Raw genomic sequence first — 18997 nt, 5'->3', positions numbered from 1 at the left:
TTATTTTTTAATTAATAATAACATTGATTATTTAATATTAATAACAATAATTTAAAAAAAAATATTGGTCAACCGGAATCCATGGTAACCGGATTTGATCTCCGGTTACCGTGGACCGTTACCGGATTTCACCTCCGGTTACCATGATCAACCGGAGGGCAAATCTGGTTACCGTCCACGGTAACCGGAGATCAAATTCGGTTACCGTGATATCCACCAACGGTTATGCACGGTAACCGGAGGCCAAGTCCAGTTACCGTGACGATAATCGGAGATAAAACCCGGTTACCGCAACGGTTAACCAGTTTTTGTCTCCGGTTGACGTCGTCAGTCGGTTTCTCCGATCAATATTTCGAATCACAACAACCGGAGAAAAAGTCATACCTGTTCTAAACGTGAGGGTGGCGTCACCGGTTCATTCTCCGTCGAGCCACCACGATCACTATCTATTTATCGTCGACTTTTACCGTCGTTGTGGATGTCCGGTGTAGAAGGTGGTGGTTGAGATGGTTGTTGTTGATTAGAGAAAGAAAATGAGAAAAAAAAAAGTTACTAAGGGCAGATTTGTCGGTTTGCTTGAAATGATGGCGGTGGCGATAAATTTGGACGGTGGTATTTAACAACCCCCGTTGTATACATAGTGTACCCCTACTTCCTCCCTATAACATTACCCTTAAATATATTATAAATTTCTTGTAAAAAGATAAATTCATTTTAAAATAACATAATGACCTTAAGGTTCGTTTGGCATTGATGTGGTTTTCTGTTTTTTGGTTTTTTGTTATATAAAAGTATATGATATATGTCACATAATGAATAAAAAAATTATTTAAACTTATTAAAATCATAATAATTTTGAAAACTGACAACAAAAAAGTGGAAACACCTTTTTCTTGTTTTGGTTTTTAGTTTTCAAAAAAAAAGGAAATTAAAAACCAAAAATGATGCCAAACAAGCCCTTAGCTTTTTATTTTATTAATTTTTTAAAGAGTCAAGTTAGAACAAAGTTTAAAAGTGTTGAACTTATAAATGAACACAAGCGAGCATATAAATGAACATGAAAAAGTGGAATATTAAATTGTTCGGAGCTAGTCTCGTATACTAAACAAGCTTGAAGTCTTTGTTCGAGCTCGTTTGTCAAACAAATAAACTTTAACCGAAGTTATTCATGGGCGGCACGTTGGCTCATTGATATTCCTACTAATATTATTTTATCGTAACAAGTCAAATAGCCAATTTACCGTACAAGACTACAAGCAACTATGATCCAACTTAGATGAGATGAGTTCTCATTCAAACATCGACTACCACCTGTTAGACTCTTACCAGACTCAATCCTATGAGCTGTAGTGCTATTCAGTATTCACTGCACCACTTCCCGAACCCCGTGCTAAGCTCTAAAGCCCGTGCATACCTTATGACTGCAGACTAACACGCGCGCATCGCACTCAATTTCTTTCATCATCAAAATTACCTGCCCACAATTTGACGAACATTTAAGAACATTCAAACCAAATTACTCCGGCCATTTTAAACATTTCCGACCAAATCGATCAGAATTTCGTCGGATCTCCCACAAATCTGAATTTGGGATCACTCACTCTTAGGTATTTTCTCTCTCTTCTGCTGCAACTCAACATTTTTTTTTTCTTCATTTTTACATTGGTAAGCTCATGGAAATTTCCAGATTTGGGGGTTCAGTTGAACCAATTAAAACCAATAGATTCTCCCTTGTTCGTAATTTTGCTGATTTTCATTTGGGTTTATGTACTTAAATCATTTTTGTATGCAGAAATAAGAGATGAAAGAGGGTACTGGAAACGGGCCTTTGATTTTGGACATTGAAGATTTTAAGGTAAATAGAAAAACCCAACTCATATTTACTTAATTTTAGGTAGTTAATTTATTTTGAATGATTGCATTGCCAATTTATCTTACACCCTTTTGATATTAGATGTTGAAGAAAAAGGAATAAGGGTTTTGAGTTATAATTTATTGGATTTCTTTTTAATTGTAGGGGGATTTTTCATTTGATGCATTGTTTGGTAATTTGGTAAATGAGTTGCTACCCTCTTATAATGAGGAAGACGGCGAAGCAGCCGATGGTCATGGTAATTTTAGTAGCAATGATGCATTGTCAAATGGGAATTTTCGAAATACGGATGCGGCAAAAGGGGTCTCCAACTCCATGCCTTTGTTTCCTGAAGTTGATGCTCTCTTGTCACTCTTTAAGGATTCTTGCAAGGAGTTAATCGATCTCCGGCAGCAGGTGTTAATTTTATGCCTTGGTGATCAATTAGTGATTGTGTTTGAGTATGATATTTTTAAGTTATAATTGGAGCTTCTATCTTATATATGCAATTTGTTATGAAGGTTGATACAAGGCTTAGCAGTCTTAGAAAGGAGGTTTCCCAACAGGATGCTAAGCATCGAAAAACACTTGCCGAGGTTTGTATGCTAATTTTCTAATTGCATCATATTTTCGCTTGTTAATTTAATTCTGTTTGATTGGATTTATAATTTAGTCTAGCTTAGGATTTTTCCCTTTTAAAGTAATAGAAATTATAATGGCATGAAATAATGCTATGCATATTAAATGAGTGCTTATCATGTGTCATGAGCAACTATCAATTGAGACTATTATCAGCTTCTACCAATCCCACTAACTTTTTCTAGCATGATATGTATGAAGTGTGTTGTTTTTCCTAAATTTTGCTGATTTTGCTACAGTGAATAGCATACCGTGGAGCTTTGCATGTGAAAATGCTAGACTATTGATGTGCACGAGTTTGTGTTCATATTTCTCTTATTTATTGCTTTCAGCTGGAAAAAGGTGTAGATGGGCTATTTGATAGCTTTGCAAGGTTGGATTCTCGAATCTCAAGTGTGGGACAGACTGCAGCTAAAATTGGAGATCATCTGCAGGTGAATTGCCTTTTTATTTGAAGCTTATGTAATAAGTATCAGCTGGACGTGTATTTGAATTTGCTTCTAGGCTTATCCTTTTGTCCATTTTGGATCCCCAATTTACTTTGTGCTGAAGTTGTGTGTGTATGTGTGTGTATATTTCTTAATTAAAAATTTCCAAATATGTTTTGGTTAGTTGCCAATGTTAACCCTTGTAATATCTTCTATTGCCAGAGTGCAGATGCTCAGCGAGAAACTGCAAGCCAAACGATAGATCTTATTAAGGTAATATTAGATGCTGCAATTTCTAGAATAGTTTGTCATCGCAGGCCTGATTTGTATTTGTCTTATAAAATTTACAGTATTTGATGGAGTTTAACAGCACCCCTGGAGATCTTATGGAACTTTCGCCTCTGTTTTCCGATGACAGTCGTGTTGCTGAGGCAGCTTCAATTGCACAGAAGCTACGTAAGATGTCACATTAACCCATAAAGTTGAGCTTATAAATTTATTTTCTTATAATTTATATTCTCTATTCATGTGTTGTTTAGTAATAAAACAGAGGATTGTCACATCTGTGCATTCTATTCTCTATTCATGTTGAATGTTTAAACACCCATTCGTATTTACAGGGCAATTTGCTGAAGAAGATATAGGAAGACAGGGGATAGGAGTACAGACGGCCACAGGAAATGCCACTGCCAGTAGAGGATTAGAAGTCGCTGTTGCTAATCTCCAGGAGTACTGCAATGGTTAGTTTGTTATTCTGCTTTAGGCATTCTGCTTTAGTAGTTTAGTCACTAATGATATTCACAAAAGATTGAAGAAATCAGGTTTTATTAAATACATGTCATTGATTAATCATATAAAACACCACCTAGTCTTTTCTGAGAACTTGACAGCAGCAATTTTAAGTAATAACTTTCATATCTTTCTTGCTTATGAACCAAGAAGAGGTGTGGAGCTATTTTAAGACCAGGGAATCATTTGATATTGTTTTATAACTTTGAAATATATTTAGCATTGCAAACCTTTGTTGTATGGTTTCTAAATTTAACTGCCTCCGGATTTTCTGGACCTTGTTTGGGTCTTGGTTTCTTCTTATAAACTTTTTAATTGTTTGTCTTTTTCTTAAGAATTGGAGAATAGATTATTACAAAGATTTGATGCTGCATCACAGAGAAGGGAACTATCAACCATGGCAGAATGTGCTAAAATATTGTCCCAGGTAACATCTGCTTGATTGCCTTTCCAAAAAGTTTCATGTGGTTTACCTTGTTTACATGAAATAGTATGTCATCTATCATCACATAAATGCAAGTATATCATCTAGATGAGAGATTCCTGTAGTAAGTTGATTATTTTTGACATAAAGTCATTTTTATTTCTTATAAGATAATTTAGTACCTTGCTCCTAGGACATTAGATGGGCCGGTTCTTGTGTTTATATTTTTTTTGGTGTCTCCACATTGTTACAACATTTTCCTTTTGCCATAATCTGTCAATTAATCTTCGCGCTTGATGGGTATCTAAAGATTGTAATTACTTGCATAGTTGCATGGCTTGGACTCATGATTCATGATAGTATAGTCAACAAACAACTGCCTTCTTCATTGGCCTTATGCCAGCTGGGACCGAGATTTGAACTTATGTAGATATGATGATCTGATTAGTACATCTCGTAGAGGCTCTATTCGTCCAATTTTGGTCTTTGATTCAGGAGCTTCTATCAGCTTCATGGGATGGATGTAGCAGAAAAGCCTTCTTGTTCTAGGTGTAGTTTATTCCCTACATTTTATTATAAAACCAAGGGAAATAGTAATGGTAGATTTTCCCTAGATAAAAATGCTATTAATTACAAATTAATCCTGATCTTACCTTTTCTTTCCTGGGTTGCAAGCTGGTGCACATTAGTCTGTAAAATTTGTTGATCAAACAGATCTCTTTTTTAATACTTGTTTCATTTCATTTCTGGCTTTAGCCCAGCAGAAGAAGCCAACTACTATAGATAATGATGGTTTTAATTGTTAGTGTAAAATTCTCTAGAGAGCTAGTTGACGCGCCATAATATTTACTAGGATAGTTGTTTCTGCTAAGATTAATTTAGCTTGTTTAGGAACACACAATTTTTCCTGTTCCATGCTCCACCAGACCACCCGTCCTTGTGCACCTAATGGACTATGCTCAGGCACCTCTCCTGGCCACTTTTCTTGATGAATTTCTCTTCAAGCTCTCTGAGATTGCTTAAAAACTCTGGGGCAGTGCCTCTCATTACTAATATGTCCCTTACTGCTGATACTGAGACCTGATTACTAAAAAGTAGAAATGCTTTTGGATTTTGAGCTGCAAGGAGCAGAAACATATATCTGACCTGAATGGGGAGCAGTATGCTGCAATCTTTTTCAGCTGAAAGCAGCATACTGCAAAATGCTTTATAGAAACTGGAGGGAAATCGTTTCTAAGGTGTCTTGAGGAAATTCACAGTTCATGCTTCTTGCTATTCTAGCTAAGGTCTTATTAAGTCTCCCGTAAAAAAAGTATGTACAAATAGGAAATTTCAGTGAGTTTCATAATTTAATTTTGCAAAAGGTGATTCTCTGGAAAATGACTATCTATGAGTGGTGATAATCTTCCTTGGATTTCCATTTTAGAATGGACCCTTAGGAGTGTTGGGGGAATTCTTTACTCAGGGTTCCATTTACAACCACCTTCAAGTATTGCCAATTTGTAATTTTTCCCTCTTCTGACTTTTATCCAGGCTTAAATTCCAAAGCGTGTGAAAGCTTTTGCCTAGGTTAGTAGTTTGGGGATCCTCAAACCTCAATACTGGTGATAATTTGGGGGCTCAAAGACCACACAATACTTCTCCTCACGTGTACATTTCGTCTTTTTAATGATGAGACAAGGGAGCATTGTTTTTTGGGTTGTCATCTACGAATACTTTATTAGTTTCATTGGAATCCATTGGATGTATACTCATGGAGGTCATTGACACCATGTATGAAATTTTGAAGGCATAAGGGGCATTCAGTTGTGGCAATATGCCTCCTCCCCCTCCCTATAATGTGGGATAAGATTGATAGGATTTGTGGTGACGATTCACTTGTCTTTCTTGGTTACTTTATGGGAGCAAGCGGTTTGAATTTTGAAATCTGGGGTATCGCCTGACTAAAGAATTCCAGAATCCAAATTTCAAACAATTCATCACAAATGCTCATGAGGCATTATCCTTTGAATCTTGTCTCTATATACCCTCGTGTTTGGGGGTTTTTGCTTTACTCCATTTTCATGATCTTGCTCCCCTATGCTTTCCTTCATTCTCTTCCAATTCTACTTTCACTTTCTCACCTCCTTTCATTTTCCTTTTTAGTTTTTGTTTTTGATTTTTACTTTAGCTTCCGTAAACTTAGTTTTCACTTTTCTTGTTCCATTTTTCTTGGACGACTCCTTATGACAATTCGTGTTAGCCAACCCCGAATCATTTTGGGACTATGGATTTACCGCTGTTGTTCTCTCTCTCTCTCTTGCTCTATGTGATTGGTCTCTTTACTTTGTATCTTTTCTTTTGCTATCAATCTGTTTTTTATTAACAAAAAAAATTTGCTTCTTTAATTTCTGAAGAAAAATTAATTCTAATAATTCAACATTTAATTGGCTTGCAAATAATAATCCGACTTTTTTGATTATCTTTTTAATAATCCAACTTTTTGCACATATCTGCTCTCATTGATCCCAACTTACTGTTAACCAGAAGAATAGGTCATATTTTTTTTTTTTCATATTTTTGTTTTTGACCATTGTCAACACCTTACAGCCACCACTAACACTGTTTGACCGCCATCACCTTTTGACCACCTATATTCACTCTCCTCTTCCTCCCTTTCACAGTCCACAACCAATGCCTAAACCAACTTCAACACCACCGTTTCAAGTCTTTGTGATGTGAAACGACCACCTAACCACACCGCGGAATAAAATGACCCACGCATGATTCGACCTTCACTGTCAATTTTCCCGGCAAGGGAGAACTAGATTAAGGATGTGGAGGGGTAGCGTTGGTGGAGCTGGGTTTTTGAGGGTGTGGTTAGGCTCCATCCTCACTCCTCGAAAACTCTAGTGCAAATGAGCAAACGGGAGCTATAGGGAAATTAAAATGAAGGGTTTTGAAGCTGCCGGTGAGGGTTAATTGCTGGTGGGGCTGGTTTTCCGGTGTGAGGTTAGGTTTTTAAAGGTAGTGGGTAGGCTTTCTAGTGGGTGGGTAGGGTTTGGTGGGTTTGATCATGGTGGTTTCTCGGTAGAGGATGAGGAGAGAGGAAGGTGTTGGAGGATGGGGAGGAGAGAGAGAACTTGCAAGTGGTGGAAGGGGGTGTAAAAGAGCTTGCCGGCATTGGGGAGAGAGGTAGTCAGCGCTTGCCAGCAAGTGGAAGGTAGGTTGTCTGTTCGGCAATGGAGGCCGGGAGGTGGTGGGTAATTGTTGAAGGAGTATTAAATTTCTAATAATAAGTATAAAATAAAATATATACTTCGACAAATTAGAAAGCGACACGAGGACAATTAACCTCTCATGGCAAGGTTATGGCCTATTGGGATTACTAGAAGTCAATAGGGGTAAAAGGTTGGATTCTTAAAAAAAATAATCAAAAGATTAGATTATAATTAGTAAGTCACTTTAAGGCTGGATTATTGAAATCAATTTTTCCTATTTCTGATTGATTTCTTTGCTTTGTATCAATTTTTGCAGTGTGGATTTTGTGTGTTATACAATAAGGTGGACTTATTTTATAATCGCTAATGTTTAATGCATTTTTCTGTTTTATACATATTTGGGCTTTTGGATTTCCCATTATCTCAGCATGTAACAACATATTAGACAGCTTTTCAAATTTGAGTTCTATTGTTTCCTGAAAATTTGTTTTACCATGAAGAGCATCAGTGGTCTTTTCTGCATCTGATGGTATTTCGTGATGGTTGACAGCAGCAATGAACTGCAATTCACTCTTACTGTTCCAGGGAGGATGGGATGTAAGCAGCCCTAGTGTCGCTAGGCTGTAAAAGCTTTCTTTAATTTGTGGCATATTGACAAGGTTCAATTATACTAGTTAATATAGGGAACAAGTGTCAGGTATTTATGAGAATAAGTATCCTTCAAGAACTCTTTTTGCATCACTTAGTATGTATTCTTGGCCGGTGATTATTCTTATCCAACGCATGCAAGCCCTGTTTTGGTTTCTTTTTACCTTAGCCTTTTTTAATATCTGGGACTCTGGTTTTCCCTGAAGCTGTTTTCTTCAAACCTTGAGCAGGGGTCATAGAGTTTAATATAATCAGCCAAGTAGCCAACAATAGGGAGGGGTATGATTGTAATTGCACATAAAATCAGTTGGAAAGCTTGAGGAAAAGATGGAAAATAAACTTTGGAGGGAAAGAGGAATCAGGAAGTCTATAAAAAGAGGAGGGTAAGAAGATAATTAGCTTTGCGAGAGCGTCAAGTTTCTGGAATACTTGATATTTATCTTCAATATATTGTTATTTCAACTTTATGAATCAAAATATATTTCGATTTCCTTTAAGCGCCTGTTGTAGCTAAATTTCAGTTCAATTCACTTCAGTTCAGCTCCAATCAGTTCAATTCAGCTCCTAATTTCCTTCTCTCATAAAATATTCATTACAGTTCAGTTTAGTTCAATTCAGCTCTAATCAATTTAGTTTAGTTCAGTTCACTTCAGTAAATGTGAACATACCCTAAATCTTCTCCACACGTACTATTTCTTAAACAGTTTACTTCATGACATTTGTTCCTTCCTTTATATAGGACAAGTCTTGAATCATTTGCCATTGTTTGGCTATTAGTCTTAGTCTATGTGTTTCTATGACCCTCCATGTTTCTATAATCTCTCACCTCTTCTGCAACTGTGCTGCCATTTGGCCGTTTAGCTAAGCTCTTTCATTACTATCATTGGTCACTATCTCATATGTTACACTATCACAACTTAGGCTTTGTTCTCTTCACCTGAGATAAGGTGTTGTCGTCTGAATTTTTTAAAGTCTGGTCTGATGTGATATGAGTTTTTCTAGTTTGATTTGATTGTCTAATTTGACTAAACTTTAATCTTGGTGGCTTGGTAGTACGTTAATGTATAAAAAAGACATTATTAAGCTGGGTCTTGTAAGATTTGTGTTGATTTGTAGTTTTCAAATATCTAATTTTTATAAATACAAAATTAAAGGTCTATGGCAATAAGCAACCGGAATTAAGAAAATCTGACCTGTTCTGATTTTAACAAGAATAAGAAATGATTAATAAGAATAAGGTGAAGAGGACAAATCTTAGTGGTGATAGACTGCATTTGTGACCTATGCTTTATGTTCTAAACTTTTTATTGTTGTTATAGAGAGGTTGCATTAATTCTGTCTTGTTGTAGCTCATTTGATGTTCAGTTTGATTTGCAATTGATTTTGATATTCAGTTTGGTTTGCAATTGATTGCAGATGATTTGTCATTTTCCATGTCATTGACTTTATCGTTTTTTGAGCAGTTTAACCGGGGTAGCAGTGCCATGCAACACTATGTGGCTACACGCCCAATGTTTATTGATGTGGAGATCATGAGTGCAGACAGCAGATTGGTTCTGGGTGATCAAGGATCACAAGCCAATCCTAGTAATGTTGCTCGAGGACTTTCTTCACTATACAAGGAAATTGCAGGTTTGGTTTCAATCCTGATGCACTTTAATGTAAATATCATATGTATAACATGAGGAGAAAATAAAGAGGATTGGGAAAAAGTAACAGGAAGCTTTTTCTGATGTTCCAAGAAAATTTTTGGAAGCCTGATTTTTATCCAAGATATAGGAAAGTTTTTGTGCCGCCAATTTCTTCTAATTGAAAAATCTGTGACAGATACTGTGAGAAAAGAGTCTGCCACAATAATGGCTGTTTTTCCTTCACCAAATGAAGTTATGGCGATCCTTGTTCAGGTATCTATGCTTTCTTTTTTATTTTTTTTTATATTTTTTTTATGTAGGTAATTGTGTAGGAGTTGGGTCCTCAAATTCTCCTTTTCTGTTCTCTGATTCTCCTACTGTCATTATTTCAGAAATTCTGAAACTTATTAGTATTGTTTAACAGTCAGATATGTACATGAGAGCCACATGTGTTGTTAAGCCCCTTAAGCCCTTTTGTTGATTGTTCCTGTAACTTGTTGCAGAGAGTTTTGGAGCAAAGAGTCACATCCCTTTTAGACAAGCTGTTGCGGAAGCCGTCTCTTAACCATCCACCTCCGATGGAGGAGGGTGGACTCTTAGTGGTAACTTGTGATTCCAAATCCTAGACTCTTTTTATTGCTGTTTTGTAAAGGGGGTACTCAGCAGTCTTTTTCCACGTTTGGTGCAGTACCTCAGAATGTTAGCTGTGGCATATGAGAAAACACAAGAACTTGCTAGGGACCTTCGTGCAGTAGGCTGTGGAGACTTGGATGTCGAGGGTAATGCTCTTTGATCTTTGTTTTTTCTATTATTCTTTGTTTAGTTTTGTTTTTGTGTTTGTATTTTTTTGCACGTTTTCTTGAGTTTTTGTTGTCATGGATAGTGGCTAGCTGAGGATCCTCATGGATGACATACTTTCCTGTTTTCTATTACCAGTCTTTTCTAGTTCCTTACTACTCTCTGTCTAGAATTCTTCTATCTCGCTAAGCTCTTTGCCATAAATTTTTTTTATTGTGCAAGGGATTTGTATGTGGTCATGTATGTCCACCATATCTATTACATGGTATCATCTGATAAGACACCATATATAAGTAATGGTTGCTAATCAACAAGTTTCTTAGATTACAATACTCCTTGTAATGTTCTTGTGTCACACATTAAAGTGCTTGGGCTTTGTAATTTTGTTATAGGTTAAGGCGCTAGCAAATTTTGTCATTTTTCTATGACCCACTAAAGGGCTTAGTTGTTGAATCAAACCAAAGCTTTCACAGAGGCCTTGAAACCTTCTAAACATTCTGTAGTCTGTAGGTGACAGCTGATTGATCTTTGTCTGTATTCAGGTCTGACGGAATCTCTATTTTCTGCACATAAAGATGAATACCCAGAACATGAACGGGCCTCTCTTAAACAATTATACCAAGCAAAGGTTGGATCCTGTGCAACCTTTTTTTTTCTTTGTATCGAGAATAATATTAGACTATAATCTTTTGTTATGCTGTAATAATTGGTTTTGCGTAATGTTTATTGTACCGTATAGATGGAAGAATTGCGTGCTGAAAGTCTTGCTGAATTAGGTGGTGGAACTGGAAGTATTGGACGATCTAAAGGAGCCTCTATAGCATCTAATCACCAACAAATATCTGTTGCTGTGGTCACAGAATTTGTACGCTGGAATGAAGAAGCTGTATCCAGGTGTAATTTGTTTTCTTCGCAGGTAATCCTTATTTTTAAGCGTTGATGATTTCTCTGTTTCTTACCACAAATCGATGTAATTATCTGTGTATTCTTGAAGGCATATAAGTGCAGACTTTGTTACTTTATGGTATGCCAGTATCCTCTGCATCCATTTTCTAGTTGAAATCTTAAACTTTCATGAATTGATGTATTATGGGCTATCTGATCTTGGAGTGGTAATATATTCTGGTTATGCTTTACCAAGTTTTGACAATATTTTTCCTTCAAGTGCAACAGAGTTTCCTCACTGGTCTAATATATTTGTGTATCATATTTAGTGTCATTATTAATGTAGAAGAGAGGATGCCATACAATTATGTTGACTTAAGGTGGTTACTTGACTAGAGCACCGGGTACATTCCACTCTGGACAACCCCCAAAAGCAAGTATCCTCTAAGAGTCTAAGGTTCATGAATCACTATATCTGCCTTTCCAGAGTGCCTTTGAAAGCTGAGAAATCAATATGGCGTATATGTGTATCGTGACTTTCAAAGTTATTCAAGACTTAGAGAATGCGTTTCCTGCTAGTTTTTTTAATTAATTCAAGAACTTGTGATCAAAGCCTGCATAGTTGGAGACGCTGTTACACTAATTCACTCATCACCCACGGAACCATGAACTAGTTTGTATTGGTTTGTGGTATGGTACACTGATTCAGTACCTATTTTAACAAAGTTTGGTGTTAATTTACGTTCCTGTACCCATTCCATGTAGCAGAACATGCTACATTCTAGGAAGGGATTCAGATTATAGTTGAAACTGCTGCTATCTGCGTTTGGTATTTGAATTATGATTAATTAATTAGTCCTAGAAAAAAAGTAGTTGAATTATGCGGATCATTGTTGATGGTTTTTAAATGATTGTTACTTTTAATTATCTTTATACAGCCTTCTGTCCTCGCAGCAAATGTAAGAGCCGTGTTCACCTGTCTTTTGGACCAAGTAAGTGGGTTGTTGTTTGCTATGTGGCATTTTCTTTGGTTACTAAAATATGATTACTCATTTTTCATGGCTACTTGTGATGCTCAGGTCAGTCAATACTTAACTGAAGGCCTTGAACGGGCTAGGGAAGGCCTGACAGAGGCTGCAGCTTTGCGGGAAAGATTTGTTCTGGGAACAAATATCAGTCGAAGAGTTGCCGCTGCCGCTGCTTCCGCTGTAATTATTTCATTCCTTGCCCACTGAACAGCCTTAATAATATAATAACAATCTAATGACAATAAGGAAAACATTGTACTTTTTATCTGCAACTGGTAGATCATGACGTCAACACTGGAAATAACCTGTTTTGTTTTAGGTATCCCCATTCTTGACTTAATTGACTTCGATTGTTTTTGTATAGGCAGAGGCAGCTGCTGCTGCTGGTGAAAGCAGTTTCAGATCTTTCATGGTTGCTGTACAACGTTGTGCCAGTAGTGTGGCTTTAGTCCAGCAAGTATGTCAATTTAGGTTATACTGTTGCCTTATTTCCTTATGAAACGTAACTCAAGCACCATTTTTCTCTCCAGTATTTTGCCAATTCGATATCTCGGCTTTTACTTCCTGTTGATGGAGCACATGCTGCATCATGTGAAGAGATGGCCACAGCAATGTCTAAGGCAGAATCTGCAGCTCATAAAGGCCTACAACAATGCATTGACACTGTGATGGCTGAGGTCTGGAATCTGATTCTTGATTAAATTCCTACTTTCAACTTAAAGCACCTTGTTAGATTCAGCTGTATACTTGTTTTGTAGGTCAATATGGCTTAGTTTTCTGGTGTGCCAAATTTCAACTAGACTTTGATTTTACCGTGACTAATATCTGTATTTCATGTTTCTTTATCTGGTATGATTATTAATTCATATCTTTCCCATGTGCAGGTGGAAAGATTGTTGTCAGCTGAGCAAAAAGTAACTGATTACCGTTCTCCTGAAGATGGGATCGTTCCTGATCATAGGCCTACTAGTGCATGTACTAGGTACTTCTTTCCTTATTTTTGGTTGTTTCTGTTGTTTTTGACCAGAACCAAGCTATAGCATATCAATTACAAACCTACAACTGCATTTCAAGTTTTCCAACTGTTGATTGTCTCTTTTTTCTAGCTCTGGATAGAGTGGTGCGATTTCTTTTAGGTCTTGAAGAAGGACTTGTGCTGTTTAAATTTAATGACTAAACTTTTTTTTTTTTTTTTTTTTTAAAGAGAATCTTATATGCTAAGTTGGAAATTGAAGCTAATGCATTAGTGATGTTCTTTATGTCATTATTTCACTCCTGCAGAGTTGTTACATATCTTTCACGTGTCCTGGAGTCTGCTTTCACCGCTTTAGAGGGTCTCAACAAGCAGGCGTTTCTTACGGAATTGGTACAATAACTTGTAACTATCTTTTTATGTTGATGTACTATTGTGTGTTTCATAAGAATCCTGGAAAGAACTGGTTTTTATCATTTCTGATTCTTCTCCACCATGTGTAATGAACTGAAATAACTCACGCTAATAACAGTAAAATAATGGAGAAAGCTCAGAAATTTGATTAAACATATGGAAAATTTGCAAATTGCAGCCCAAAAGCTCATATAAATTGTAAATTGCAGCCCGATTCAACTTTTTTCATTGGTTTACAAGTTGAAAAATCTTCGGTTAAGGTTTTAGGGGTCATTTTAGCCCTTAGTGGTCCGAATTGAGCTAAGAATTAGCAAAAAAATAATGCAAGTATCTCGTTTTGCGTAACAAAAATGTATCGATTTGTGGGAAACTGTAAATATGAGACACTTACGTTATTTTTTTGGGAATTCCGAGCTCAATTCGGGCTCCTAAGGGCTAAAATGACCCCTAAAACCTTAACCGAAGATTTTTCAACATGTAAACCGATGATAAAATTGAATCGGGCTGCAATTTACAATTTATACGAACTTTTGGGCCGCAATTTGCAAAAAAAAATAAAATTAAATGGCTGCAATTTGCAAAATACAAACTTTAAATGGCTGCAATTTGCAAAATACAAACTTTAAATGGCTGCAATTTGCAGATTTTCCTAAACATATTAACGGTTTCTTACAAAGGATAGTAGTAGGTTTAGCCTACAAAGCTCCAAAAAGTGACTTTAGGTCACAACTCTCCTAAGAAATCACTCCAAATTTCTGCCTGCCTATTCTTTCCCTTCTCTTTCTATTTGTATTAAGGGACTATTAACCTAGCAAACTAATATTACTAAAATTCCCATACTACCACCCTTTAGGTTAGTCTATTACACCATATTCCATTTTTGGCATGTGGTTTGCAGATTTTCCTATTGGTCTTTTGTGCTCAAGTGCGCGTAGTGCATCATTTCATTTCATTTGTCTCTTTTCCGTGTTTCATATCACATGTTGTGAATCTTATGATAGATAATTCAATAGATCTTTAATCATGAAAACCTGATAAGTTAAACCACTGTAATGAATGGTACGACCAGTGGACTCTCAGGATCTTCTTTTTGCTTGCTCTCTTCCCTATAACCCTGTGGAGGGTTTGTTCTTTTTGCATAAAATGTGTATCCTTCACAGTGTACCAGAGGAACAATAAATTCTGCTTTGCATCTGTTGCAAAACCTTGTACCATTTTAATCTGTGTTTAACATCTTATAGTTGTGGTGTGTTATGTTAGGCAGGCATTATCCATATAATGCAGTTCCTAGAATATGTTTTCATAAGCTGACAGTAAGACCTGTTAATGATATATGCAAGAACTTCACATCATAAAGAGGGATCATTTGGTGAAATTACTATAGTGACTAAATTGCTCACAGAATTTTCAGTATGACCTGTTCGTTAAATTTGATGGTTGCTTTTTTTTTAGGGAAACCGCTTGCATAAGTTGCTTCTCAGTCACTGGCAAAAGTTCACTTTTAATCCCAGGTAATTTTTTGTATGGCATCTTATAGCCCCTTGTATTTTCTTCTGATTGAAAGCATTTTTCCTTCAGTAACTGATTTTTGCTTAACATAATGCCAGGATTGCCAGTAAGCTTTGACTGGGCCCTGACATAATTTTTTTGTTGTTGTTGGGGGGGGGGGGGGGAGGAATAATATAGAACATAAATACTTAGCCATTATGCCACCACATTTTATATACATAATCCATGCATATATTTTGTATTTAATAGCACAAAAAAAAAAAGAGAAAATTGTGAAAAAAGACCTTTTAAGTGGTCAACTTTTTGAAAAAGGACCTTTTATGTGAAAACTTGTGAAAAAAGACCTTTTAAGTTGCATTTTGTTTATATGGGGTACTTGTGTGAGCTTGCGACCTTACATGGTGGTCAATGCCGGAGCTCCGACGTTGACTATCACGTGACTTATTTTATTTTAAAAAAACCCCCAAATTTCCCTCATTTCCCGACCTAACTCTTAGGAGGGAAATTTGGGGATTTTTTTGTTTGAAAAAAAAAAAGTCACGTGATAGTCGATGTCGGAGCTCCAGCATTGACCACCACGGAAGGTCACCTGAGTACCCCATACAAACAAAATGCAAGCTAAAAGGTCCTTTTTCACAAGTTTTCACTTAAAAGGTCCTTTCTCAAAAAGTCTACCACTTAAAAGGTCCTTTTTCACAATTTTCTATAAAAAAAAAAAAAGAGGGTGGGGGGGGGGGGGGTGGGGTTTATAAGTTTCAACTAAGATAATCAGATGTTTGTTTATATTTTATGTATTGTCTTTGTTTCTTCTTCTTTTTTTTCCTTTATTTTTTATACGTTGTCTCCTCGCTTTTATACTACTCTGTCGTGTACTCCTTAAGTGGAAAAGGATGTCTTTGCTGTTAACTGAACAGCAACAATTTCTATAAACTAGACTTCAGATGCGTTTAAGGACAGGCAATACATTACATTGCCTCCTTGGAATAATATAGAACATAAATACTTAGCCATTATGCCACCACATTTTATATACATAATCCATACATATATTTTGTATTTAATGGCACAAAAAAAAAAAAAAAAAAAAAAAAAAAAAAAGAAGAGTTGGGGGGGGGGGGTGTTATAAGTCTCAACTAAGACAATCAGATGTTTATTTATATTTTATGTATCGTCTTCGTTTCTTCTTTTTTTTCCTTTATTTTTTATACGTTGTCTCCTCGCTTTTATACTACTCTGTCGTGTACTCCTTAAGTGGAAAAGGATGTCTTTGCTGTTAACTGAACAGTAACAATTTCTATAAACTAGACTTCAGATGCGTTTAATGACAGGCAATACATTACATTGCCTCCTTGGCTCCTTCTATCACAAAACTGTACAATAGTCAGAAGCTGAACCAAACATGTATCTTAATTGGCAACAATTTTAAAAGGGAACCTCACTTAATAGCTGAACCATAAACATGCATCCTCTGTGCCGACAACAAAGTGAGCTTCTTACATAAACCAGCTGAATCATTAACTCGTGAAAACCTCCTATTTAAACTAATTTTCTTGAAAAAACCCCATCTTTCTGCAACATTAGCTTTAGGAAGAATCACAGGAAGTCCAACATATTAGTAATCTATAACAAAAGTTATCATCTAGTTGATGGCAAGGGGCTAGGCATCAGTTATGTTTCTTATGAATTACTAAGGCCAAGGTGTACTCTCTACTGTGCAGTATCTATAAACAGGATGAGACATTAAAAAAAAAAAAAAGGAAATGTGGAGTAGGCGTGGACACTATTTAGAAAGTTCTTTTTTTATGGAATAATTTTGTTAATATGTGTTTTTTGGTTTTTTTTTTTTTTTTTTTTTTTTTTTTTGGGGGGGGGGGGTGTTTGTTAGTAAGGAGGTAATATTGTTTATACATTTTAAGAATCCACAATACTTCTCTTGTGTTGACTTGTGAATCATTTCTGCTTCTGTACAGAAGAAAGAATTAACTGTTTTCTTCTTTTTATGCCTTGTTGTATACTTGTATGCGTCTTAAAATAAGAAGCGTAATTGTTATTTTTCTTGTTTTAGCTCAGAATGTTCGCCTTGTCTTGTAATCAATCTCATCGCTATTAGAGAAATTATGATAGTACATTAACATGCAATTCAGTAGTTTTCTAGTGCCTTTTTAGGTTAATTTTTATTCTATTTCTGTTTTATTTGTAATTTTCATTAACGTATGTTTATATCTCCCTTTATTTGTTTCTACTTTCCAGTGGGGGGTTACGGCTGAAGCGTGACATAACAGAGTATGGAGAATTTGTGCGCAGCTTCAATGCTCCTTCTGTCGATGAGCATTTTGAAGTATTAGGAATGTAAGATGCATGAGACTGAAACCATTTAGTATACCATCTGACATTGTTCACAAATCACAGCTAACTTTTTTTTATTTTATTTTTTTGTCTCCAGTTTGGCTAATGTCTTCATTGTTGCCCCTGAAAGTCTCTCTACTCTGTTTGAGGGGACCCCAAGTATCCGCAAAGATGCACAAAGGTACTAGAATTTCTATATTTTGTGTCATGATGTCCATGGTTGGGATTACGCTAGAATTTTGACCTTCTGTGTTTCATTCCTTACCAATGGCTCTTTAAATAACGAAAGAGTTGTTTATATATATATTTATATATATATCTTACCTAGTTGCACTTGCATTTGTTGCTTTAGTTTCTGAATCCTAGATATCAAACTGCTCCAGGCAGCATGATATTATTTCTTATATGCCCATTACAGACGTAACACAATCTGCAAATTTAAGCCTAGAATGCCCCTTTACAATGAAAAAGAGAAGCTCACAGTGATATTTTGTCTATGTATCTCTTACCTGAAGCTGTTTGTCAGCTATCTCCTAATTGTGCACATTTATTTCCGATTCAGATTTATCCAGCTTCGGGATGACTACAAGTCTGCAAAACTTGCGGCAAAACTCAGCTCATTGTGGCCAAGTCTTGGTTGAGGTTGCTAGTTCAAATCACTTCCCAAGAATGTCCATGAAGAAGCTGTGGTGATAACTTTTGCCAGATTCTTGAGCCACGTTGCTTTAATCTGGAATTCAATGCCCATCTGGTACCCAGCATAACCACTTCTTCGATCTGATAGCATCATGGAGTTGTATAAAAGTTGGCAGTTCTTAATCCAGTCTATCTGCAGTTTCAATTCTAATTTTTTGGTTGTTACATATGTATATTTCAGTAGAACTGGTTGTGTCGTTTAGTGATTTTTTTTGTTTCGTGTCTTGGTCTTCTAGCACTAGACATTACTCTTCAGCTCGCGTTACAAAAGTTGGGTTTTCTTATTTTATTTTATAGAATTTTTTTCGAAGTAGAAGATGGTCGCACTTATGAAGAGAAATCTTGTAGATAGTCTATCGATGTAAGTTGAATATGGTCAATTGTCCAGCATAAAAAATTGTAACCTTGGTCTGACTAGTGTTAATACTGTGCATCAGAAATATTTTGCATGCCTTCTATGTGTATTCAGTTTTTGTAGAGCGAAGCTGCTTGTACCAAATCGCGCAAGGTTTTGAATTTGAACCTTAACAAGTGAAGGTGACCAGAGGTGGGAATCTTTTTAGCTCTCCCCTACTTCTAAGAGTTGTGGTCATGGTTGCCTGTGGCGCCTGGGCAGTCAAAGTGTCCTATTTTGGCTATTCCCAGTTAACCGAAGTTTTTAGAGGTTCATCAGGCTCGTATGCATCAAGTTGTGCATCGAAATATTTCCTGCAAAACGAAAATAACTACGTGAAGTT

The 18997-nt window shown here is 36.2% G+C and overlaps 1 protein-coding gene across 1 annotated transcript; it reads left to right on the top strand.

Annotated features, from left to right (window-relative positions):
* Window positions 1-1335: 1335 nt before the first annotated feature.
* On the top strand, window positions 1336-18744 carry LOC110735407 (exocyst complex component SEC10b-like). The gene is made up of 25 exons (XM_021915600.1): window positions 1336-1607; window positions 1793-1855; window positions 2018-2269; window positions 2374-2448; window positions 2824-2925; window positions 3142-3192; window positions 3270-3375; window positions 3540-3659; window positions 4044-4135; window positions 9444-9612; window positions 9808-9884; window positions 10115-10213; window positions 10300-10390; window positions 10952-11037; window positions 11149-11325; window positions 12233-12286; window positions 12374-12502; window positions 12687-12779; window positions 12853-12999; window positions 13207-13304; window positions 13604-13688; window positions 15162-15220; window positions 17469-17567; window positions 17662-17745; window positions 18127-18744. Exons 2-25 carry the CDS (start codon window positions 1802-1804, stop codon window positions 18203-18205), a joined length of 2478 nt encoding a protein of 825 aa, XP_021771292.1. The 5' UTR covers window positions 1336-1607; window positions 1793-1801; the 3' UTR covers window positions 18206-18744.
* The last annotated feature ends 253 nt before the right edge of the window (window positions 18745-18997 follow it).

This window comes from Chenopodium quinoa, unplaced genomic scaffold (assembly GCF_001683475.1).
Source record: "Chenopodium quinoa cultivar QQ74 unplaced genomic scaffold, ASM168347v1, whole genome shotgun sequence".
NCBI classification, from domain to species: domain Eukaryota; kingdom Viridiplantae; phylum Streptophyta; class Magnoliopsida; order Caryophyllales; family Amaranthaceae; genus Chenopodium; species Chenopodium quinoa.
Note: the sequence above shows the minus strand (reverse complement) of the source record. Positions and strands in the feature narration are given on the sequence as shown.

Coding starts and splice junctions, on each gene's coding strand:
- LOC110735407 (XM_021915600.1), top strand. CDS start 1,802: ATGAAAGAGGGTACTGGAAACGGGCCTTTGATTTTGGACATTGAAGAT. Junction 15,221..17,468: donor AAGTTCACTTTTAATCCCAG/GTAATTTTTTGT, acceptor TCTACTTTCCAG/TGGGGGGTTACGGCTGAAGC. Junction 17,568..17,661: donor CATTTTGAAGTATTAGGAAT/GTAAGATGCATG, acceptor TTTTGTCTCCAG/TTTGGCTAATGTCTTCATTG.